At 43.9% G+C, this 25887-nt stretch overlaps 1 protein-coding gene across 2 annotated transcripts; it reads left to right on the forward strand.

Annotated features, from left to right (window-relative positions):
- Positions 1-732: 732 nt before the first annotated feature.
- LOC309383406 (uncharacterized protein) lies at positions 733-25887 on the forward strand. 2 transcript variants are annotated; one of them, XM_081935923.1, is made up of 6 exons: positions 733-878; positions 1652-2236; positions 2517-2616; positions 2737-2804; positions 19268-19397; positions 22954-25887. In XM_081935923.1, exons 2-6 carry the CDS (start codon positions 1820-1822, stop codon positions 25884-25886), a joined length of 3648 nt encoding a protein of 1215 aa, XP_081792049.1. In that variant the 5' UTR covers positions 733-878; positions 1652-1819; the 3' UTR covers position 25887. The 2 variants fall into 2 exon arrangements, with proteins under 2 accessions (XP_081792049.1, XP_081792048.1); XM_081935922.1 differs by having other exon boundaries at positions 734-887.

Genomic DNA, 25887 nt, shown 5'->3' on the forward strand with positions numbered 1-25887 from the left:
AATAAAAGTATTTCTATGGAACAGGAGATATCTAGATCAACAGTGGGCACTCTAGAAATATTGCAAAGAACCTCAAAGATGATGTTTAGGAGATTAAAGCATGAACAGTTGCAGGAACTGGGTTCTAACAGAGAGAAGAACAAGGGTTGACGTAAGAGGAGCCTTCCAATACATGAGGGGCTGTCACAGAGAAATTCCTGACAGAACAATTAACTAATGGAACAGCTGGACTCCAGAGGTTTTTGGTGTTCTATCACTGCAGCTTTTCTAGAAGGCATTGGACAGGCATTGGTCTGCGATGGTGTGGGGTTTCCTGCTGGGGAATTGGGCTACACAAAATTGGGCTACACAACATGCAAGATTCTTCCAACTATGTTACTTGGAATTCTATATTTTGAATCTGTTGAGATCTGGTGGATCGGCTCAGTACACAACAAGAAGAAGGCTGAATCCGATTTCTTCTGGGTCCCTTCACTCCCCGTATAAAAAGATGCAGCTTTCTTACAGGAACCCTTATTAAAAGTGAGAAGGTGTAACTCTGTCAGAAGCAATTGGATAAAGAAGGGTTATGGATCACGGGTGGGAGGGGGGACAACCTCCTCCTTTCTGGGCCCTGATGGAAAAGGCACCGTTTCCACCCTTTGCATAAGCCCCTTCCATGCACACAGGAATCCGCCAGGTGTGTCCCTCTAAAACGAGAACAGGACGCCGTGCGATTCCCCATTCGGCCACTGGGGGGGTCGGACGCCAGAGGTGATTTACCATAGGAGAATGGAAGGGATGTGACGTCACTGGATCTGACGTCTCTATTTAACCCTTTGAGCTTCGCAGGAGGTTTGAGTGGGTGCAGGGAAGTCTTGAAGGGAGGAGAACTCCAGGTGGGCAGAGTAAGCGGCGGTTTGAGTGTGTGTGATGTGTCTCCACGTGCAAAAGGGGAGGGGGGAACAGGGGGTGCTGGTGCTAGAGAAGGAAGGGAGAGAAGCCCCCATGCAGATTCCATCTTCGGAGTCCAGAGGGTGGGAGAGCCCGGGATCCCATGTTCCCCTGCCGCCCCTCTTCACGCAGGTGCCAGGCAGAGGGAAGCGGTGCTCAGGACGAGCCGCGTTGTCCCAGGAACAAATCCCCAGAGAGGAGGGAGGGTCCCGGGGGAATCCTCCCCCCCCCCCCATAGCCTGGAGGAAGTTCCGAGAAGAGCCTGGAGGGGGAATCTGGAGCAGGGAACAAGAAGATGGTTGCAAGGGAGGAACTGCAGGAGATTCTGCCCGCCTTCTCCTTAGGTGCTGCAGGAGACTAAAATTGGGTTGGATCCCCAGGAGTTCAAAAGAAAACATCAAAAGCAGGTCACTTTTTTGAATTTCATTTTTTAAAGTGAACTTTCATGGTTTGTTCACCTATTAGAGTTTGGCGTGTTGGGTAAAAGCTTCTTTGTAGGTAAATGCAGATCTAGGTTTTTATAAAGCAAGCCCTACTTTGTGAGAAAAAAAGAAATTAAAATAATGATCCAAAATGCATTTATTTATTTACACACATTCCTGCACAAGGGTTAAGTGCTCAATGTGTACAATCCTGTACTAGCTCAGAAAAATATATCTTTCCATCGATTGTTCTTCAGGGGTAAAATCCACCATTTTGTGTTTAATCTCATATATAGAAATTGGAAACCATTTATACTGACTCATTTGGAGGCAACAAAATGGACCATGAAGGCTGAAAGACTTGCCTGACTATTGCTACATGAATGGTACTATGAAAACAAAGGTGTTTGGAGATCCATAAGATTCCCTAGACCCATTTGGCATTGCACTACAAGACAGAAAGAATGAAAAGCCAATCTTTAGAAAGTGAGGGAATTGGAAAAGGCCCTCCTGGTTTCCAGCCTGAGAGCGATAGGGAGATCTGGGCAAGAACTGGGCAGAAGATACTGGAGGAGACAACCAGCCATTCAGAAGTTCAGCCCTGGAAGTTCAGGAGCTTCCAATACAAAGAGAATGAAGGTCCCCGAGGACTATGCAGCCGACTCCATTCCTTTTCTAGTCGATGGTTGAGACCAGAAATGCACACAAAAGCACAGATGCTGGACCTAGTTGTTTTGGAACAGTTCTTGATGCTTCTGCCCCTGAACATTGAGAGCTGGGTACGAGAGTGTGGAACAGAGACCAGCTCCCAGGCGGTGGCCCTGGTGGAAGGTTATCTCCTGAGCCAGGGGGTGGAGCAGAAGGAGAGGATTGACTGGCAGGTGAGCGACCTTCTAATCTAATGCACTAAATCTAACAGTGGGTTTGAATTCTTAACTCATGCCTGCCAGAGTTCTTTGGCATCCGTTATACATGGAGATACTGTACTTCTAATTCTTGTAGGACCTTGTTCTTTTATTTGTGATAGTCGTTCCTTTCCTAATTTCCAACCTCACTGATAGCCTTCCGGGGCTTTGGAGGGGTGTTCACAGAAGAAGATTCCACTTTTCCATGTGTATTGTCCATTTATTATTCTTGTTGTTTTCTGCCAACTTTTACAAGTCCTTCATGGTGGAGATCCGAGATCCTGATGGAAGGAGGCATCCATCAAGTTCATCTCCGGAAATCTCTCAGGAGGTTCCAGATATGGACACGACCAGAGGTAATCTAAAATTCTCCCATTCCCCAGAGGGATCTCAACTGTTTCATCTTCTCTATGCCTTCTCTTCTTTAGAACTTCTACATTATGAATTATGCAGTGTAAATTCTGTCTCCCTCATAGGGAAGAATAGAAGGAAGTTGACCCTTCCTGATGGTGGAACTGAAAGAACGGTTGAAACTCCAGTTCAAGTAAGAGGAAATTAATTTCTTAGATTTTTTTTTTAAAAAAGTTTTGTTTTTATTTCTCAGATTCACAAATATACATTCTCATAAGCACTGTTAATATTTATGTGTTTTCTTTTAACATTGATCACAATTCATTTAAAAGTTTAAAAATACAATATTTTCTGGTCTGTTTCCTTTCCACCCCATCTATCCATCTTATTTTACAACAACCCTACTTCTTCTTCCATCTCCTTTTCCTCCCAACCTCTCTTCTTCTCTACCTCCTTCCTTCCTCCTCTCCTTTCTCTTTTCTTCTTCCCTTCCCTCTCCCACTCCTCCTCTCTTATTCCCCTTCCAATCGTCTCTCCTACTCTCACTACCCCTCCCTTACTTCCGTTCCTTTTCCCTTTCTTCTTTCCCTCTCCTTCCTCCACAATTGGTGGAGACAGCAGTCACGTAGGGTTAGCTCCGTCCAGTAACCAATAGGGCTGAGATTAAAAGCCATCCTCCTTGCTGCTCTTCCCCAGCTTTAGACTCAGCCAGTTCTGGGCTGGACGTGTAGGTGACTTCTCTCTCTTCAAAGTTTTTTTTTTCTGATTGGATTTTCTAAATTAACTCTAAAATTACCCTCTGCCATCCTTAACACCTTCCAGGCAGAGGGCAGAGATTAAAATAGTCTGGGGCTTCGCCTTGCGCCGCGGAAGGGCCGCGCGGCTGCTTAAAAGCCTTTCTGAACATCAGCGGCTTTTTTCCCCTTCGCAACGAGCTCTGGAGGCTTCAAATCGGCAGCGGAGCGGCGCAGGTGCTCCCTGAGGGTTCCGGTCAGCTTGTGAGTGCCCTGCTGGCATGCCCAAGGGTGGTAACCCTGTGGCCTCCTTCTAAACTGATGCGCATTGTTTTTGAAGGCCTCAGACCAGTCGGGAGCAGTTAGGAGGAGATAAAAGAAGGCAGACGCCATTTTGAGGCAAGGAAAAGAGGTATGGCAGTTTATTTTGGTGCGAACAGTTGAAGGCGTCATTTTGAAGCCAATGGTCAGTAACAAGGCTCCCTGTCAGCGTTAATCTTGAGGGTGGCTGTTTCTTTTGCCTTGAATATGGCTTCTGATGCAAGAGAGGAGGCAGTGGGCTCTCCCCAGGGTTTTTGGGGTTTGAACCAACCCCTGCTATTACCCCTGAGGTAGCTGCCATTATCTCTTCAGCAATTGAAAAGGGTATAGCTGCGGGCCTCAAACGTAAGAGATCCTCTGGCCACAGTTCTAAATCTAAATCATTGGAGTCTAAATCCAAGAGTAAAAAGAAACACTCCTCTGGTAAGGATACTGCTGATCCTTCGGCTTTTCGATCTTCCAGAGCAAAAGATGAGGATGAGCAACCTCCCAGAGATTCTGACCTCTCTGAGGACGAGGATCTGGGGCCCAATCAGCCTTTGTGGGGTTGTTCAAACCTGCGCTTTTCCGATCCTTGCTGTTTAAGGCAAAGAAGATTGCTGGCTTTAAGCCTACCCCGGATCCTAAGCCTGCGGCCTCAGAAACTGGGTATTCTGAGGATCTTCTTTTGCTGGAACCCACCGTTGAGAAGGAGGTGGTTCCTTTGCCTAGAATTTTTATGAATGCGGTGCAGAAGCAATGGGCCTCTCCTGGCACCGGTCCTTTTCCTAATTCTCTTGATAAGCGCCTGAATAATGTAGGGCCTGCCTTGGTTAAGGCTCTCGACCTTTTGGCCATTGACCTGCCTGTGGTAGCTGTGGCTTCTCCTAATGCTGCTGCCAGTGCTCCTGAGGATTCGCTTAAGCCCAAGGACAAGCGTTTAGAACAAACGCTTGTCAAAGGTCACCAGACCTCTGCCTGGGCTATTTGGGCTTCCACTTTTTCCTCATTTTTAGCAGATCTCCTCTTCTTTAGTTTTAAACAAACTAAAAGCAGCTCTCGAGTTTTCTGCTGATGCTGCGCTTAACGCAGCGTGCTTTGCCTCAAAAGCCATTGCTTCTACGGTCACCTCTAGGCGGTTACTATGGCTAAAAAATTGGCAAGCCGATGCAAGACATAAATGGCGTCTGGCTTCGTCTCCCTTTTCGGGGGGTAATCTGTTTGGTGCCCCTTTGGAACCCTTATTAGTGAAATCAAAGGACAAGCATAAGGTCCTTCTATCGACCTTCCACAAGGCAGACAATATAAATTCTTCTACCTTCTATAGACACCAGCCCTTTCGAGGGCAGGACGGGAGTTTCTCCAACTTCCTTCCGCAACGTCAGTCACTCTCTAGGCAGGGATTCCCACCTCCTCTCAAGGTTTGTCAGAATCCAAGTATATCTAGATGACATTATCCTGTTGTCCCCCTCCATCAGGGGGGTATCTCCGTTGGGAGACAGAGAGTAGTGCAGCGGAATGTGCAGCTGGAGAGAAAAACATTGCTAGTAGAAACACATGAATAGAGTCATAGACACTGCTAGTAAAAACAAGTAGCTTTACTACTAAATTTGCTTCACAAGCAGTAATAGTAGATAGTAGATATTAGTCCAAACACAATTCAAAGAACAAACAATTGCTTACAGTCACAGTTCACGTTCCAGTCATCAAGTCATCAATCATAGGACAAGCAGAGAGAGAATCAGAGAGAGAATCAGCTCTCCTGACTTCCTCTTATAGCAAAGCTAATTACATCTGTTAGGTACATCCATTCATTTAAAGTAACAGCGACCATTTGTCATGGCAGATGATAGATAGATAGATAGATGATAGATAGATAGATAGATAGATAGATAGATAGATAGATATAGATAGATAGATAGATGATAGATAGATGATAGATAGATAGATAGATAGATAGATAGATAGATAGATAGATAGATAGATAGATAGATGATAGATAGATAGATAGATGATAGATAGATATTGCCTGCCCAACACTAGGAGTATACTCCCAACATTCTCCCCTTTGGGTAGCCAATATATATTTACAATTTTAATCCATAATATTCACAACTTTCTTTGTGTTTAATAGCACCCTCAGCCTTTGTGAAATGGTCGGCTATATTATCCTCTGACATACAGTATGTTAACTCCACTAGCTTATTTTTAATACTCTTCCGTACATTTAAATAACGCAAATCTGCATGCTTCGTTCTAGTTTTAACTGCCAAATTAGTAGCCATTTGGATAGCTGCCTGATTGAACTCGTACACGGTAATAGAATCATTTACTTCTATTCCTAGATCAATCAATAACTGTTTGTAACATATTATATCAGTACATAGTAGTGATAGACAAGAAAATTCTGCTTCCATGGTAGACAGACTCAGATGTTTCTACCTAATAGATCTCCATCCTATTAATGCCTTACCCAAAAATACAGCTATTCCTGACGTTGACTTTCTTGTGTCTATATCTGTAACAAAGCTCGCCTCAGCATATGCAGTCAGCTTTAGCTCCTCATTAGGTTCAAGGTATAATGCATAGTGCATCGTTTTCTTCAAATACCTTAAAATCCTTTTTACAGCCTGCCAATGCCTCTCAGTTGGGTCTGAATTATACCTAGCTAATTGGTTTGTGCTGTATGCAATATCAGGCCTTGACCAATTGCTTAAATATGACAGACTTCCGATTAGTGATTGGTACAGACCCTTATCAAACATAGCATTTTGATCATTGCTATTGTTGAACTCCTGACTCATAGGAGTCTTTGACGGTTTACATAGTTCCATTTTGAACGGTTTCAACAAATTGTTTATCTTATCCGTCTGTGATATTTTAAACCCTCCCCTGGTTTTATCAATCCTTAATCCTAAATATTGACGTATTTCACCCAGATCTTTTATTGTGAAATGTTTCCTCAACTGTTCAATTATTTTAATAGCCTCTTGTTCTGTCTTAGTTAACAAGGCTATATCGTCTGTAAATAAAAGAAGTAATGAAACATTTCCATCTCTTTCCATTCTAAACAGACATGGATCAGCTAAACCAGCTTTAAATCCAATACTGGTTAAAGCGTTTACTACACACTGGTTCCACTCATAACCAGACTGTTTTAAGCCATAAAGACTCTTCTTCAGAATCCAACATTCAGACTTGTCATTGTCTTTGATTCCTGCTGGTTTTTTCATGTAGATTGTGTGTTGTAATGGTGCATGTAGATAAGCTGTTTCTACATCCAAGTGTCTAATCAAATACTTATTTTTTGCAGCCCAGACTAAAGCGGCTCTTAAGTGTAGTGGATTTTAGACTAGGTGCGAACACTTCATCATAATCTGTGGCTGCTTGGTCAAAACCCTGAGCCACTAGTCTAGCCTTATATGTTATGGCTCTGTCTCCGCCAGTTTTTATTTTATATATCCACTTATTCCCTATTGTTTTCTTACCTGGAGGTAAATCAGTATTTTCATATACTTTCAGTATACTTAAGTTCTTTATAGAATAGAATAGAATATTTATTTCTAAGCCGCACCCTCTCCCGAAGGACTTGGGGCGGCGTACAATAAAACAAATAAAATACAAAGTACAATACAATACAATACAAATCTGGACAGGACATACATGTAACAAGGACGTATATAAAACGTATACAACGTATACAAGGAGGAGGTAGGCTGATAGCTAAAAAACAATTAAACAATTAACAATTAAAACAATTAAAAAGTCACAATATTTAAAAACCCCAATAAATAAATTCTATTGAATTACATTAATAAAAAACCCGTCAGGAGCGATATAGTTGGATCATGGTTGAGCCAGGCCAGCTACTTGGAATAGGTGGGTCTTGAGCTTAACTCTGAAGGAACGGAGGTCGGACGTCGTCCTAATATCCGGAGGGAGGTCATTCCACAGGGCTGGGCCCGCCACAGAGAAGGCTCTACTCCTAGGCGCCGCCCCTCGACACTGTCTGGTGGACGGCACCTGGAGGAATCCCTCTCTGTGCGAGCGAATTGGTCGCAGGGATGTATGGGGCAGAATACGATCCCACAAGTAACTAGGTCGTAACTTTAGTCATTGCAGTTCTCCATTCCTTTTGATCTTCTGGAGGAAATGTGGTCATTTCATGATGTGTTGCAGGAACTTTGTTTACCTGATAAGCCATAGTTGCCTGATACCTATCAGGTGGCTTAGTTACATGTGTAGAACGCCTTGGTAACTCAGGACTTTCTACTGGACTTTCTATTTTCACTTGTTCCTGCTCTACTACTCCCTCTTGAGTGGACAACTCATTTTTAATATCCAATCCTGGTTTCTCATCATCTTCATGAGTGCTAGGCCTGGTTTCTATAATTACATCATTATTTAGTTCTAACCTATTCCATCCTATATATTCCATAAATTTGGCATTTGCACTGCTAACGACCCTTGTTGATCCTCTTTGCCAAAATCTGTAGGGTCTGTGATTAGAATTATAGCCTATAAAAATTAGTTGTTGAACTCTCTTTTGTCCTTTTTGTCTCAATTGCGAGGGAATATGAACCCAAGCTGGAGTTCCAAATATATGAATGTAACTGAGGTCTGGTTTTTTACCAAACCATCTAGTATACGGTATTTCACCAGTTTCATCAAGTGATGAGAGAATAATATAAACTTGGTGCTGCTCCGAAAAAATTAACTCTTTCTCATGTAGCTCTTGAAACATTTGCTTCACGTAGTTCAAATGTGCTAACATGTTACCACCCTTGGTGAGGCGTGTTCTAAAGAGTTTTCTTGTAATATTAATATGGGCACCCACAGAGTCTCGAACATATATTTTCTTTAAATTGTCCCAACATTTAGCAGCAGACTGTTCACCTTGGATATGACTCAGTTGTTGGTCAGCCAGTGTGAGACCAATAATGCATAACGCCCGTTCATTCATTCTCTGGAACTCTGCAATCTTCTTTGCATCATCATCATTGTTTGCATCCCAGGCAGTGACATCCGGTGGGGTCTGTACTACGTCCCAAAGCCCTTCACTACGCAATAGCAAAGTACATTTTGCATACCAGAATACGTAGTTTGTGCCATCCAGCCGGGTGATCAACGATAAATTCGGAGTTTGGCCTTGTGCCATCTTCTCAGGTATATCTCACTAACTAGATATTTGCAAAACTATAACGTGTGTAGCAACTCCACTCTCTTAACGCTGCAGCTGGCACTCTGGATACACAGGGTACACTGAGCCCATAACCAGTGTTAGGGGGTATCTCCGTTGGGAGACAGAGAGTAGTGCAGCGGAATGTGCAGCCGGAGAGAAAAACGTTTCTAATAGAAACACATGAATAGAGTCACAGACACTGCTAGTATAAACAAGTAGCTTTACTACTAAATTTGCTTCACAAGTAGTGATAGTAGATATTAGTCCAAACACAATTCAAAGAACAAACAATTGCTTACAGTCGCAGTTCACGTTCCAGTCATCAAGTCATCAATCATAGGACAAACAGAGAATCAGAGAGAGAATCAGCTCTCCTGACTTCCTCTTATAGCAAAGCTAATTATATCTGTTAGGTACATCCACTCATTTAAAGCAACAGCGACCATTTGTCATGGTAGATTATATATATATATATGTGTGAGGTGAGCCTATGGAGCTGACCACCAAATCCAAAATAAAAGCCTCTGCCATCAGTGAAGAGATCCAGCAAAGAATCATCCCCAGAGAGAAATCTTCCAGATGCCCCAAACTCTATGGTCTCCCCAAGATACACAAAGAAGGAACACCACTCAGACCCATAGTCAGCTCCATAGGCTCACCTCTACAGAATCTTGCCAAATTCCTCGCCAAACAACTCCAACCCTACGCAGAAACCATCACCTCAAACGTACAAAACTCACTCCACTTCATAGAAACAATAAAGAAACAAAACATACAACCCAGCGACCTACTTGTGAGTTTCGATGTCATATCCCTCTTCACCCAAGTGCCTATAAAAGAAGCCTTGACAGCCATCCAGAAAAAACACAACCCCCCCAAACACATCCTGGACCTGACCAACCACTGCCTAACCAACACATACTTCATCCATAATGGACAAAGATACAAACAGATAGAAGGAGCACCCATGGGATCACCCCTCTCACCTGTCATTGCAAACTTATACATGGAACATTTTGAAACCAACGCCTTAGACAAATCTGAACACAAACCCAAACTCTGGCTTAGATATGTTGATGACACTTTCGTGATTTGGCCACACGGAAAAGAAAAACTGGACAATTTCCTCACACATCTCAACAGCCTACACCCCAAAATACAATTCACCATGGAAATAGAAGCAAACAACCAACTTCCCTTTCTGGATGTCCTAATCTACAAAAAACCTAATGGCTCCCTAGGACACACCATCTACCAGAAAAACACACACACCAACCGCTACTTAAATGCACAATCCCATCACCACCCTGCACAGATCAACTCTGTAGCCAAGACCCTCATCTCCAGAACCAAATGCCTAGCCGACAAAGACCACCTGAAAACTGAATTACACAAACTCACAAATGTATTAATCTCCAACGGATTCCAAAGAAAAATAATCACCAACCTAATCCAAAAGGAGACTCCCCCAAAAACCAAGACACAGAACAGGACAATGGCATTGCCCTCCTCCCTTATATCAAAGGCACCACAGATAAAATCAGCAAAATTATCCACAAGCACAATATCAGGACAGCCTTCACCACTGACCAAAAAATAGCCAACATCTTAAGAAACCCCAAAGACAAAATCCAGCTAGAAAACCAAGGAGTCTACAAAATACCATGCAAAATCTGCCCAGCAATATACATAGGACAAACAAACAGAAGGATAAATGCACGCATCACAGAACACAAGAACGCAGTAAGAAAAAAAGAAAAAACTTCCTCCCTTTTCCAGCACCTTAAAGCTACAGGACATGAAATCAACTTTGAAGGAGCCAGGTTAATCTCCAAAACAGAACACCTCCACAAGAGAATAATCATGGAAGCCATCGAAATAGAGAAACACCCCCACAACATGAACAAACGTGATGATACCTCCCGCCTACCAAACATCTGGAAACCAGCCCTAGCCAACAAACGAACACCACCCACCACCCAAGCCGTTAAAATACAAAACAACAATGCACACACAGCCTGCACCAATCAGCACCAATCTACCAATCATGATACAACCACACAACCAATCATTCCACTTACTGAAACAAAGCCAGCACCCCATCCCCTCCCACCAAGACTTACAGAAAGACGGCAGCTCCGATCACATTTTAAGCCCACAGCTTGAAGATGGCAGGTGAGATCCTGCCGAAACGTTGCAAAGACAATCTCAACCTTACACGGGAAAAGACCCGAATACAACAAAACCAGCATACCTACACCCGTGAAAATCTACGAAAACACCCACACACACACACCCACACACACACACACATATACATACATATATATATATATATATATATATATATATATATATATATATATATATGTGTGTGTGTGTGTGTGTGTGTGTGTGTGTGTCTGTGTGTCTGTGTGTCTGTGTGTCTGTGTGTGTGTCTGTGTGTGTGTGTCTGTGTTTTGTGTTACAACCCCTGGTATGACCAAATATGGGAGGGAGCTCACTCCTCCCTCTTTCTGTCCTTTCGGCTCATCACAGAAAACCATCCAGGCAGAAACCCATATTTTTATTTTTAATGTTGCCTTTTTTTTATCAGCACAAATACAACACACACACACACACACACACACACACACACATATATCCTTCCCAACACTAGGAGTATATTCCCAACAAGGGTCACAGGGACATTCGAACTACCATTCAAGTCCTCCAGGGGCTAGGCTTCTCTGTAAATCTAGCAAAAGGTCTCTAAACCCAGACACTCACATCCTTCATCTGGGAGCTCTAATAGACACTGTGCAGGGCAAAGTGTTCCCCTCAGCAGATCGGCGGAACAGCCTGCAGGAGCTGACCAAGACAATCCGGCGACATCGCAGAGCCCAACTTTTCCAGTTGTCTCGCCTCTCGGGGGAAAATGGTGTCATGTGAAAAAGTCCTGTGGGGTCATGGTTTTCCCCGGCATTGACTCAAGGGACTCTCTTTCAAGAGCCGGTTCGTCTGGAGGAGGCGCCAATGTCGCAACAAGACGGATGTGCGGTCTTGATGCTCCGAGACCGCAGCCGATACATTTGCCGCTGGTTGGTCCAATCGGATCTAAACCGTCCCAAAGAGAACAGGAAGAATACATCTTGCTGACCTCAGGGACATTGCAAAGTCCCTGATCGATGTGAGAGAAGTACTTCAAGCTGGCGACAAAAAATCCTGTCAATGCTGACGAAGTCGGGGCGTTTCCAAAACGGAAGGATACGGAAAGAGAAAGTCTTTCCAGCTGGTGAGGAACTTTTACTGTTTTAAAAAGAGACTGCCTATAAAAAACTTTAAATTAATTTAAATTGGAGAACAGAAGAATTAAGGCGGAATTAAATTGGGAATGGTTTTGGACAGTGATTATCTTACTTTTTAAATGCTATCTTCATGGATGGAATTTATGCAAGCCTTTTGAAACGGATGGATTAAGTTTTCTTCTATTTTTTCTTTTATTGTTCTCTGTAACCTTTGGACTAAAGTTTTCTGCTTTCATTGCTATGGGTGTTCTTCTAACCCATTTAAAGATTGGACTCTTTTCTAACTTGAAATACAAAAAAGATACAAAAGAAATAAGGAAATTTGCAACGGTAACACTGCTGCTCGGTGGCTGGAGGGTTTGTGTATTGGAGTTTGTGTATTGGAAATGGAACACTTTTTTTCTTCACTGATTGTTTTGGCTTGGCACTGCAAGGTCTTACTGCTTGGTTATAGAGAGTGATAAGAAGGGAAGCATACAGATGTCCCTTTGAAGTATACCTCTAACCAGAGAAAAGTGAAAACAAACATATTTGTGAATCTATGTTTAATTTTATTAATCTTCCAAGCTAGAGCAGCTGTATTTGTTAGCTGGAGAGAATGGCACAATTTCAAAAGCAAACAGAAATCTTGAGCTTGCAAAAGATATTTTCAGAAATACAAAAAATATCAAATATGAGAGGATAGAGAAGAAGCTGGTAGACCACATAACAGCAAAATATGATGAAGAAGTTGAGGATGTTTATCAAATGCAAAATGTGGTGGTTAAAACTCAAAAAATCAAAGTGGAAAATGAATATAACGAGATTAAATTTGCTGATATTTATGGTGATTGGTTGTTCTCTGAAAATGGAAAGAGTGGAATACTGAAAGACGAATTAAAGGGAGGAGAAATGTATCCCAGAGGGCAAGATACAGAAGAAGAAGAAACCAAAGAATCTATGGATTTAAAGAGAGAAATTTTATTAGCAATAGCATTGATAACACTACTGACAATCAAAGATAAGCTGATTAAGGAAACAGAAGAAGGGCATCAAGATTACATGAGAGATTTTATAAGCAAGGAGTTGCTAAGAGGAGTCCATACAAAGTTGATCAAGGAGATGATTACAGGACTGGCACCACAAATGGCAGAAGTTATGAGACTGTTTTGCTATTGGAAAGATACAGGTTGATAGATGGAAGAATATAATTTACAAGTAGGTAAATTTAGTGAAATTTTTTGATAATAGATATAGTTTAAATAAATATTTGATAATGTTACTAATGTATACAATGTGTTGTGTTATGATGAGTATAATTGGATATGAATATTGAATGGTACCTATGTAAGGAAGATTAGAAATCCCTTTGGATTATACATAAAGGTTAATAAAAAAAAGGAACCATCTTAGATACAGTTAAAGTTTTGATTATAAGGGGGGAAATGTTATGATACAGGATATAGTCAAATAAAGGAGGGATAAGAATAACAACGTATATATATATATATATATATATAGAGAGAGAGAGATATGGGTATAATATATGGAAACTGGGTGTAAATTTTAAACAGTGATTTGGAAAGAAGGATTAGAAAACTTTATTATTAAATACTATGGATGTTTAGCTAGAATAGGACATAAGGATTTAGTGTTAGTGGGGGATTTTAGAAACAGTAATTGAAAGGCCAGTGTGCGGTTATGTATTAAATTTTGGTATATTTTATTTTTATATTTTATATTTTATGAAGGACTCTTAAACAATTATAGTCAAATGAAAATGGAGGTATGATGATGGTGACATGTATAAATATTTGAGTTAAAATGCTTGAGTTAATATAAATTATGTTTGTTGACTGTGGAAGAGATGCACGAAAGTCTTTTTGTAACCAACTGATACACTTTCTACAGCATGTATAGAAGGATATTGTATTTGTTTTAAATAAAAAATATTTTTTAAAAAAGAGCCGGTTCGTCTAACTCTCACCACTGACGCCAGCCTGACGGGGTGAGGGACCCACCTTCAGTCAGGGATGACTCAGGGACTGTGGTCACAAGCCGATCTTGCCAATACCATCAATTGGCTGTAACTGTGAGCCATCCATCTAGCCCTTCAGAGGTTCCAAAACACGGTGCGCAACACCAGTGTCCTAATCCTCACGGACAACATCACCACGAAAGCGCACATAAATTGACAAGGGGGCACCAGGTCTGAACCGCTAATGAGGGAGGCATGGCTGTTAGGGCTTTGGACGGAAGCCCATCTTCTCTCCCTCAGGGCGGAACACATCTCAGACGTCGACAACATTCAGGCTGACTGGCTAAGTCGAATTCCGGTCGACCAGGGCGAGTGGAGCATCTCACACAATCTCTTCCAGGAACTATCCTGCAGATACGGCAGACTGGTACTCTACCTCTTCGCCTGGAGGGAAAATGCCCTTCTGCCGCGGTACTTCACCAGGTATGCATTGGCGGGAGTGGAGGAGGTGGACGCTCTGCGTTGCCCATGGCCCCCAGGCCTTCCATACGCGTTTCCTCCTCTGCCACTAATACAGAGGGTGGTACAGAAAATGCTAGATGAGGAGGCAGAAATTCTGGCGCCACATTGGCCACGCCAACCATGGTTCGGGGACTTAATGATGTTATCAGTAACACCTCCGCTACACAGACTGTCCCTCTCACAAGGCTCGATCCAGCATACAGACCCGCAACGGCTACAACTAACTGTGGAGGTTGAGCGGCAGGCGCTGAAAGTGGATGCTCTGTCGGAGAGTGTCATTCAAACCATTCAAGCCTCGTGCCACCCTTCCACAACTCGAATATACGACGCAACCTGGACAGCATTTACTAAGTGGTGTTGTGCTTCTGACATTCTTCCCTTGTCTGCTTCTCTGGCTAATGTGTTAAGACTTTCTCCAACAGGGCCTCACAAAAGGTCTTTCGCCAACACGTTAAGGCGTCAGGTGGCGGCCCTCTCTACAGTCTTGACTCTACCAACAAGTGTGCCCATCTCTCATCTGCCAAACATACGTCGGTTTCTCCATGGAGTGACCAATATTCATCCTCCAACTGTTCACAGATACCCAACCTGGGACTTAACCAAAGTTTTAGACTTTCTGACCACGGCTCTATTTGAGCCATTGCGGACCGTGTCTCTTCACCATCTCACGCTCAAGGTCTGTTTCCTGATCGCAGTGACGTTGGCAAGACGAATCTCCGAAATCACAGCTCTGTCGATTAGAAGCGACCTTTGTATATTTCATGCAGATAGGGTTGTTCTCCGTCTAGGTCCGGCATTTATGCCCAAAATTAACTGATCCTTTCATAAGATTCAGGAGTTAATTCTCCCTAATTTTTGTTCCAATCCTTCTCATGGGTTAGAAAAAACGTGGCATTCCCTAGACGTTCATGGGGCTTTACATATTTATATCAAACGTTCATCTACGGTCAGGCCTTCTGAAGTCTTGCTAGTCTCTTTTCAGCCAGCTTCCATGGGTTCTAAAGTCTCCTCTTCCACCATGGCTCCTATTTCCTTTATCCGTCATTACAAGATAGACCGGTTTGCTTCGGCTGAAGCGGCCTTTGGAAGGTGGGTTTTATAGCAAGTCCATTCCTTGGACTCCACTTCCACAGGGACCCGATCCCGCCCTTAATTAGGGACTAGCTTGGGTATGTCCCTATGTGACTGCTTCCTCCACCAATTGTGGAGAATGGGTGTTGGTACTTACCTGATACGCTCATTCTCACCACAGGTGGAGACAGCAGTCACCCCCACCCTCTTCCGGTCTGGTTTCATCCTTGATGGGTTTAGGTCTTCCCTTTTTTTCTGTTGTTTGGTTTTCCTTTTTTCTACTTCTCCATATCACCTACACGTCAGTCTACAGTTGTCTTCGCCTAAAGCTGGGGAAGAGCAGGAAGGAGGATGGCTTTTAATCTGTAGACTCAGCCCTATTAGTTACTAGACGGAGCTAACCCTACGTGATTGCTGTCTCCACCTGCAGTGAGAATAAGTGTATCAGGTAAGTATCAACACCCATTCTCCTCTCCTCTTCCTCTTTCTAATCTCTCCCTCTAATCTTTCGGGTGGCATGTGCTATCTATAAAACATTTTATACAAATTTTCTTTATATGCTGTTGCCATTGTTGGTTTACACTTCCTTTCCCATAGTTGTTGCCATTTTTCTAATTCTATCGTGTAACCAATGTTTTTTGCCCATGCTATCATTGTTTCTTTTACTTCTTCTTCCTCTAATTTAATTCTAAGTAAATAACTATATAGTTTCTTAATCATTTTTTCATGTGTTCCCATAAGTATCTTATGCAATTCTGAGCTTCCCAAGTTAAAACTATTTTCATATCTTGATTGTATTTGCATTTGTGTAAATAGCCCAGTGGTGGGCAACCTTTTTTTTTCAACTGAGCCAAATCTCGCCAAAACCACGATTGAAATTTATTTTGAGAGCCACATTTTTAAAACCGAAAATACATAGGATGGTACACTGTTTTTAGTTTCAATAAACTCTGGCATTTGAAGCACACAAGTTTTAAAGCTATCAAGTTACAAGATCCTTGCATCCCTAACCCTTTAGGAAAAAAACCCCAAGGGGTCTTCAAACCTGACAGCTTTAAGACTTTGGACTTCAACTCCCAGAATTCCTCCTCCAGTCATGTTGGCTCAGGAACTCTGGCATTGAAGCATGCAAGCCTTAAAGCTGTCAAGTTGCAAGACCCTTGCACCCCCAACCCTTTAGAAAAAAAAACCCAGGGTCTTCAAACCTGACAGCTTGAAGACTTGTGGACTTCAACTCCCAGAATTCTGAGAATTGAAGTCCACCAAGGGCATCAATCATATTAGCCCAGGGATCTGCAAAATTGGCTCTTAAGACTGGTGGACTTCAACTCCCAGAATTCTGAGAATTGAAGTCTACCAGTCTTAAAACAGCCAACTTTGCAGACCTCTGTGTTAGCCCAAAGCCTGGCGCTGGGCGGGCCTTGCTCCCCCAGAAGCGAGGAGGGAGAAAAAGAGACGGAGGCCAAGGAGCTTCCCCCCCGCCCCCTCCCAGCAAAAATCTAACTGGGGAGCCGGGCGGGCAGTAGCAAATTAACCTTAAAACGTATCAACGCTTGGAAGGACGTTGTGAACAAAAACCAGCGTGCAATATGGAAGGATCCCAAATGACTTAACGTTTGTAATGCTGAACTGTCCAAGAATGCTAAACCAATTTGTGATTGCAACTTCCTCAAAAGCCTTTTGAGCGCACCTGGATTAAGGTTCCCTTCCCATAACTTTGTTATCAAATCCCATGGCCACCAAATTAACTCACCCATTTCCACATATACCCAATCATAAAGTAATCAAGACTGACTGGAATGGCACACACACACACACACAAATTAAAAATCATAAAGCTGAAGGTGAGCCTGTTTCTCAACCTTGACAACTTTAAGGGGTGTGGACTCCAATTCCCAGAATTCCCCAGCCAGCCATACTCCAATTGTAATTTCTTCTTAAAATAGGATAGAAATGCTCATGGCAAGAAACTCCAGGGATCCAAACAACTAAAAGGTCAAGGCTGTGTGTTAATTCTGTTTCCCACTTATTTCACAAAGTGGGCTGATTTATTTATCCCACTCATTTATGCCATGCTGTCTTTAGTTTTTGAAACATTTTACAGACTAAGCCTTTTTTAAAAAAATGCCATCAATGTATACACAATTTATTGAGCTGGTATAGGTTCTCCTTGAGCAGGCGGCTGAATTAGAAAACCTCCAAAGTCCCTTCCAGCTCTGTTCTATTCTAAAGACTCTCTTGTGCTCAGCTCCATTCCAAACAATACTGACACGGTCAGTACTAGTTTTCCTGATTTCCTGATTAGGGAGGATCCTGAAGTCGGGCGGGGACGAGAAGCAAGGAGGCAGGAAAAGAAACGAAGGCTAAGGAGCTTCCCCCCACCCCCTCCCAGCAAAAATCTAACTGGGGAGCCGGGCGGGCAGTAGCAAATTAACCGATCACGCGGTTAGATTTTTGCTGGGAGGGGGCGGGGGGAAGCTCCTTAGCCTCCGTTTCTTTTTCTGCCTCCTCGCTTCTCGTCCCCGCCCGACTTCAGGATCCTCCCTAATCATTGTGGGTCGAAAAAAGGGAAAGGGGCGCTTGTTTTGAAGTGCCCGAGAGGAGGGAGGGGAGCGGGCGCCCGGCACACAGAAGAGCCGCATTAAAATGTGTAAAGGGCCGCGTGTGGCTCGCGAGTTGCGGCTTGCCGACCACTGAAATAGCCTATATCAATCCCTTGTTCTTCTAGTTCTTTTTTTCTGCTTTAGTTCTCCCCTTTCTGATAAAATATCTTTGTATCTAATAATGTTTCTCATATTACTAATATTCGGATGTGTCAAACCTCCCATTGTTGAAAGCCATCTTGGTATTTCCAAGTAGTGTTTTCCTTTCACTTTTTCCCATACTGTTGTTGTAATGTTATTTTTCATTCAGGACTCAGACAGTCCACGGATAAAAACTGTTCGTCCGCCTGTTTGTGCGGCTGACTATGCTTCTATATCTCCTACCCGATGGTAGGAGAGGAAAGAAGGGCTGACCAGGGTGTGAGTCCTCCCTGAGGATTTTCTTCGCTCTCCTAAGGCAGGGAGCCCTAGCAATGTCGCCTACCCCATGATATTTTGTGCTGTGCTCCCCACCCTCTGTAAAGTCTTTCTATCCGCGGCTGTCAAGCCAGCATAGCACACCATAGTGCAATGAGTGAGGACGCTTTCTATTGTGGACCAGTAGAAAAAGGTCATCAGTTGTGGTTCCACTTTATTTTTTTGCAAAACCTTAAGGAGTCAGGCTTCCCATCATGCACTTGGTTTGAGAGGGCAGGCTGATTGGCAAATGAATGGAGTAGGCTCCAAAATAATATACTTGGGGTGTGTTTCTCTGTCCAGCCACTAGATGGAGCAAGAGAGCAACAACAGTATAAACGTATATGTTGTGGCATAACACTACCCAAAATATTTCTTCAATCCAAACCTTTTCTCTGTCTGTTTTCTCACATAAACCCTGAAATGCTACCTAGCAGAGCCATTTACCTTAGTGCATAGCATTGCTTTGGAAATTTGTAAGCGATAGGACCTGTTTTTTTAACAATACCTCCTGGGCCTTCTGTGTACTCTCTTTCCCCGTCAGGAGGGCCTTGTCTCCTTCGAGGAGGTGGCTGTGTATTTCTCCGAGGAGGAATGGTCTCAGCTGGATCCTGGCCAAAAAGCTCTGCATTGGGAAGTCCTGATGGAAAATTACAGGAACGTGGCCTCTCTTGGTAAGGGTGTTTCCTACTCTGCAGACAGAGAATTCAGGAAGACTTTTTGTAGTTGGATACCTCTGGCTGTTTCTCATTTAAAAAATCTCAAATTGATGTCATCTCTGGGGAGGAAGCAGGTAGAAACAAGCCATTCTAAGAGGGAATGTTGATCTTCTGGGGGGGAGGAGAAACAGGATTAGAATTAATACAGTTCACGAGGCGGAAGCCTTCATAAAAAAACATTTTCCCCTTCCAGAGGACGAACACCGTGAAGGTAGTGAAAGGGACAGTAAGGTGCAAGACAAGAAGGAGGGGGGGGGGCTGAGGCTTCCTCTGGGGATAGGGAGGAAGGAACAATATCGAAAAGGCTCAGATCACAAAAATAAAAGTATTTGAAATAACAGCAATTGGTGACATGCTAGAAAGTGACAAAGGAAAACGAGTGAACACATGGTTGACAATATTTATTTTATTTTCATTTATTTATTGGACTTTTAGACCACCCCCTCTCCCCGAAGGGACTCAGGGCGGTGTACAGGTACAAATTAAGTCATACAGTCAAAATACATATAACTAAAATCGAATTAAATACACCCCTGTACAAATTTATAAAAATTAAAACTTAACCTTAAAACCAAATCACAAAATTTAAAAATTCAAACTGAGGTGGGAAAGCTGGAATTAGGCCAGGCCGGCTAGATGAAACAAGTGGGTTTTGAGTTTCTGGCGGAAGGAGCGGAGGTCCGTGGTCGTTCTAATGTCAGGGGGAAGGTCATTCCAGAGGCTCGGGCCCGCCACAGAGAAGGCCCTTCCCCTGGGCGCTGCCCGCTGACACAGTCTAGTGGATGGCACCCGGAGAAGTCCCTCTCTGTGTGAGCGAATCGGCCGAAGGGATGTGAGGGGCAGGATACGATCCCGCAAATAACTAGGTCCTGCGCCATGGAGCGCTTTGAAGATGATAATCAACACCTTGAAATGCACCCGAAAAGCCACAGGCAGCCAGTGTAGCCCGCGCAGGAGAGGTGTTACGTGGGAGTATCTAGAGACTCCCAGAACTGCCCACGCGGCCGCATTCTGAACCAACTGCAGCCTTCGGGCGCATCTCAAGGGGAGCACCATGTAGAGAGCGTTGCAGTAGTCTAGCCGGGACGTCACAAGCGCATGAGTGACTGTGCGAAGGGCGTCCCGGTCCAATAGGGGACGCAACTGGCGCACCAGGCGAACCTGGTGAAACGCCCCCCTTGCCACGGCTGTCACATGGTCGTCCATTGACAGCCGGGCATCTAGAAGGACGCCCAAATTGCGTACCTGATCCACGGGGGCCAGATGTTCGCCCCCAATGGCCAGTGATGGAATCAGCTGGTTGAACCGGGGCGCCGGTAGCCACAGCCACTCAGTCTTGGATGGGTTGAGCTTGAGTCTGTTATTTCCCATCCAGATCCGTACGGCTTCCAGACACCGGGACATCAGTTCGACGGCATCGTTGGGGTGGTTTGGGGTAGAGATGTACAACTGGGTGTCATCCGCGTACAGATGGTAATCTACCCCATACCCACGTATGATCTCGCCCAGCGGCTTCATATATGCATTGAACAGGAGAGGCGAGAGGACCGATCCTTGTGGCACCCCACAAGTGAGCGGCCTCGAGGTCGACCTCTGCCCCCCTGCCAATACAAATTGTGCTCGACCAGAGAGGTAGGAGGAGAACCATCGCAAAGCGGTGCCCCTCACCCCCAACCCCTCCAGTCGACACAATAGGATACCATGGTCGATGGTATCAAAAGCCGCCGAGAGGTCTAATAGGACCAGGATGGAGGAACAACCCCCATCTCTGGCCCTCCAGAGATCATCCACCAACGCGACCAATGCCGTCTCCGTGCTGTGGCCGGGCCGGAAACCGGACTGGCGCGGGTCCAGATAATCAGTTTCCTCCAAGTGGCGTGGAAACTGTTGTGCCACCACACTCTCTACGACCTTCGCCAGAAAGCAAAGGCTGGAGATGGGACGGTAGTTGACTAACAGAGCTGGGTCCAGGGAAGGCTTCTTGAGGAGGGGCCTCACCACCGCCTCTTTCAATATAGAATAAGACCTGGCTTTCTGCTTGTCTTTTATATTTTGTTTTTAAGATTGTAAAAATTGTGAGTTTTGGATGGATTTCTATCACTAGTGTGGGAGCTGCCAAAATGTTTTGTATATCCCCTTACCTTTTCCCCATATATGTATAAAAACCAATAAAATTTTTATTAAAAAAAAAAAAGAAACACGCCATTCTCCTGCTCCTAGGAAGGAAATAGATCCATGGCGTTCTCTTTAGATGCATCCTGTGCCATTTCACATCTAGTGTGTTTTCTATTTCTATTTAAAGAAGTCAGTGGCAAAGTCATTCCTTTTCTTGATGTAATGTTAAACTCCATCGCAGATTTCAGCTTTTTTGGCCCAGATAATTCCATATCAGTCCTGTGAAGCCGTGATGGCGCAGTGGTTAGAATGCAGTACTGCAGGCTACTTCTGCTGACTGCCGGCTGCCTGCAATTTGGCAGTTTGAATCCCACCAGGCTCAAGGTTGACTCAGCATTCATTCCTTTTGAGGTCAGTAAAATAAGGACCCAGATTTTTGGGGGCAATATGCTGACTCTGAAAACCGCTTAGAGAGGGCTGTAAAGCCATGTGAAGTGATATATAAGTCTAAGTGCTATTGCTATGAGGCCTTGTCATTCAAGTAAGTGGGTTAACTAGTTCTATTTTATTTCTATCCTGCAACTTAGAATTAGGGGTAAAATGGTGACGGTTTCCCATTGCAAACATGCAGCTTAAGCTTAATAGAAGAACACTAGTATTTCTCCCCCTTCAATCATGTGATTTTTGGCAAATAAAAAACAAAATGCAAGTGAAACATGTTTTCTGTAAGAAGAAAAAGAGGAGATTGAAGATGAGTTTCAAAGGGGGATTTAGTTCTTGTAGGTCTCTGTTGGAATAGATGCACAGGTGGTATTCAGCAGGTTCCGCCCATTTCTGGAGAACTAGTAGTGGAAATTTTGAGTAGTTCAGAGAACCGGTAAATAGCACCTCTGACTGGCCCAGCCCCCATCTATTCTCTGCCTCCCGAGTCCCAGCTGATCAGAAGGGAATGGGGAGTTTGCAGTAACCTTCCCCTGGAATGGGATGGGAATGGAGATTTTACAGCATCCTTTCCCTGCCACACCCACCAGGCCACGCCCACCAAACCACGCCCACAGAACTGGTAGTAAAAAAAATTGAATCCCACCCCTGAATTGGTACCTTTCCAATAAATGTTAGTATTCTCCCAATACAACTTTGGATGCTTCCTCTGATTTTTCATTAAAAGCTGACCCTTGTTGGGATTTGAGTATCTATGGATGATTATAAAGAAAAAGAATGTCTGCTTTTCTTAAATCTTTTAGGCTTTATTAACATGGGAATTATCATTTATATCATTGTAAGCAATCAAACATGCTATGTCTTAGAGTCTGATAAGTTTCAGAAGGCAATAATGATGACTTCCGACTGATTGGTCTTTTCCTTTAACCTTCTTTATTTCCCTTTCCCCTTGAAGGTGATAATGAGAAGGACCATGAAGAGTCAAGGGAATCATTCCAAGGGTTCAAGCATGGAGACGTAATGGAGAAGCCTGCAATTCAAACAGAATTCCACAGGCAGGAGAGAAACCCCTCAAGTAATTTGAATAAGGAAAGCTCATCTTCCATTGAGGTTCACATGCAGGAGCTTCTTGAGGAAGGGGGAAAAATACAGAAGAAATATATGGGGAAACTATCCAAAGACACATTAGAGGTAAATGAACACTATCCATCCACATCCAAAGTACAGGATTATATACCCAAAGAGAATGGAAAAAATTACAATTGGAGTTTCCCATTTTCTCAGGAAAATGGGTCACAAAAAAATCTTCCCATCGGGGAGACTCTGGAGGATGGAAAGAGCTTCTGTGAAAGGAAGACTTTGACTGATCAGGAAAGAAACCAGAAGGAGAAGCCATATAAGTGCACGGACTACGGTTCGGGATTCCATAAGACTGCATCCCTTGTGAGACATAAGGGAATTCTCACATGTGATGCACAATATAAATGCATAGATTCTGGAAAGAGCTTCAACAAAGAGAGTAATCTTACATCCCATAAAAGGATCCACACAGGGGAGAAGACATTTAAATGCATGGAGTGTGGAGAGTCTTTTTGTCAGAGCCATCATCTTACTTCCCATCAAAGGATCCACACAGGGGAGAAGCCATTTAAATGCATGGAGTGTGGAAAGGGCTGCAGTACAAGCAATGCCTTTACCATCCATAGGAGGATCCACATAAGGGAAAGGCCATTTAAATGCATGGAGTGTGGAAAGTCTTTTTGTCAGAGACGACATCTTACTTGCCATCAAAGAATCCACACAGGGGAGAAGGCATTCAAATGCATGGAGTGTGGAAAGGGCTTCAGTTCAAGCAGCACCCTTACTATCCATAAAAGGATCCACACAGGGGAGAAGGCATTCAAATGCATGGAGTGTGGAAAGAGCTTCAGTTCAAGCAGCACCCTTACTATCCATAAAAGGATCCACACAGGGGAAAGGCCATTTAAATGCCTGGAGTGTGGAAAGAGCTTCAGTACAAGCAGCACCCTTACTATCCATAAAAGGATCCACACAGGGGAAAGGCCATTTAAATGCCTGGAGTGTGGAAAGAGCTTCAGTACAAGCAGCACCCTTACTATCCATAAAAGGATCCACACAGGGGAAAGGCCATTTAAATGCCTGGAGTGTGGAAAGAGCTTCAGCCACCCTAGTGGCCTCATTAATCATAAGAGGATCCACACACGGGAGAAGCCATTTAAATGCATGGAGTGTGGAAAGGGCTTCAAAACAAACAGTGCCCTTACCGTCCATAGGAAGATCCACACACGGGGGAAGACATTTAAATGCATGGAGTGTGGAAAGTCTTTTTGTCAGAGCCATCATCTTACTTCCCATCAAAGGATCCACACACGGGAGAATACATTTAAATGCATGGAGTGTGGAAAGGGCTTCAGTAGAAGCAGTGCCCTTACAGTCCATGAGAGGATCCACACAAGGGAAAGACCATTTAAATGCCTAGAGTGTAGAAAGTCTTTTTGTCAGAGACAACATCTTACTTGCCATCAAAAGATCCACACAGGGGAGAAGGTATTCAAATGCCTGGAGTGTGGAAAGGGCTTCAGTACAAGCCGTGCCCGTACCGTCCATGAGACGAGCCACACAAGGGAAAGGCCATTTAAATGCCCAGAGTGTGGAAAGTCTTTTTGTCAGAGACAACATCTTACTTCCCATCAAAGGATCCACACAAAGGAGAAGGCATTCAGATGCATGGAGTGTGGAAAGGGCTTCAGTACAAGCGAAACCCTTACCGTCCATCAAAGGATCCACACAGGGGAGAAGCCATATAAATGCACGGAGTGTGGAAAGGGCTTCAGTACAAGCGAAACCCTTACCGTCCATCAAAGGATCCACACAGGGGAGAAGCCATTTAAATGCATGGAGTGTGGAAAGGGCTTCATTAGTAGCAGTGCCTTTTCCGCCCATAAGAGGATCCACACAGGGGAAAGGCCATTTAAATGCCTGGAGTGTGGAAAGAGCTTCATCCAGGCTGGTGGCCTCATTAATCATAAAAGGATCCACACAGGGGAGAAGCCATTCAAATGCATGGAGTGTGGAAAGGGCTTCAGTAGAAGCGAAACCCTTACCGTCCATAAGAGGATCCACACAAGGGAAAGGCCATTTAAATGCCTGGAGTGTGGTGAGAGCTTCATCCAGCCTAGTGGCCTCATTAATCATAAAAGGATCCACACAGGGGAGAAGCCATTTAAATGCATGGAGTGTGGAAAGGGCTTCATTAGAAGCAGTGCCTTTACCGCCCATAAGAGGATCCACACAGGGGAAAGGCCATTCAAATGCATGGAGTGTGGAAAGGGCTTCAGTAGAAGCGAAACCCTTACCGTCCATAAGAGGATCCACACAAGGGAAAGACCATTTAAATGCCTGGAGTGTGGAAAGAGCTTCATCCAGGCTGGTGGCCTCATTAAGCATAAAAGGATCCACACAGGGGAGAAGCCATTCAAATGCATGGAGTGCGGAAAGTCTTTTAGTCAGAGCTACAGTCTTACTTCCCATCAAAGGATCCACACAGAGGAGAAACCATTCAAATGCATAGAGTGTGGAAAGGGCTTCAGTGGAAGCAGTGCCCTTATCCTCCATAAGAAGATCCACACAGGGGAAAGGCCATTTAAATGCCTGACGTGTGGAAAGTGCTTCAGTAGAAGCAGTACTCTTACTACCCATAAGAGGATCCACACAGGGGAAAGGCCATACAAATGCATGGAGTGTAGAAAGGGCTTCAGTACAAGCAGTGCTCTTACTGTGCATAAGATGATCCACAAACGAGGAGAGGAGGAGCTTGATGTTGCTGTGAAACAACTGACTTTTCCAGACTCCCAGGATCGCCATTGAA

This window comes from Natrix helvetica, assembly GCF_964273705.1.
Source record: "Natrix helvetica genome assembly, chromosome: 1".
NCBI classification, from domain to species: Eukaryota; Metazoa; Chordata; class Lepidosauria; order Squamata; family Natricidae; genus Natrix; species Natrix helvetica.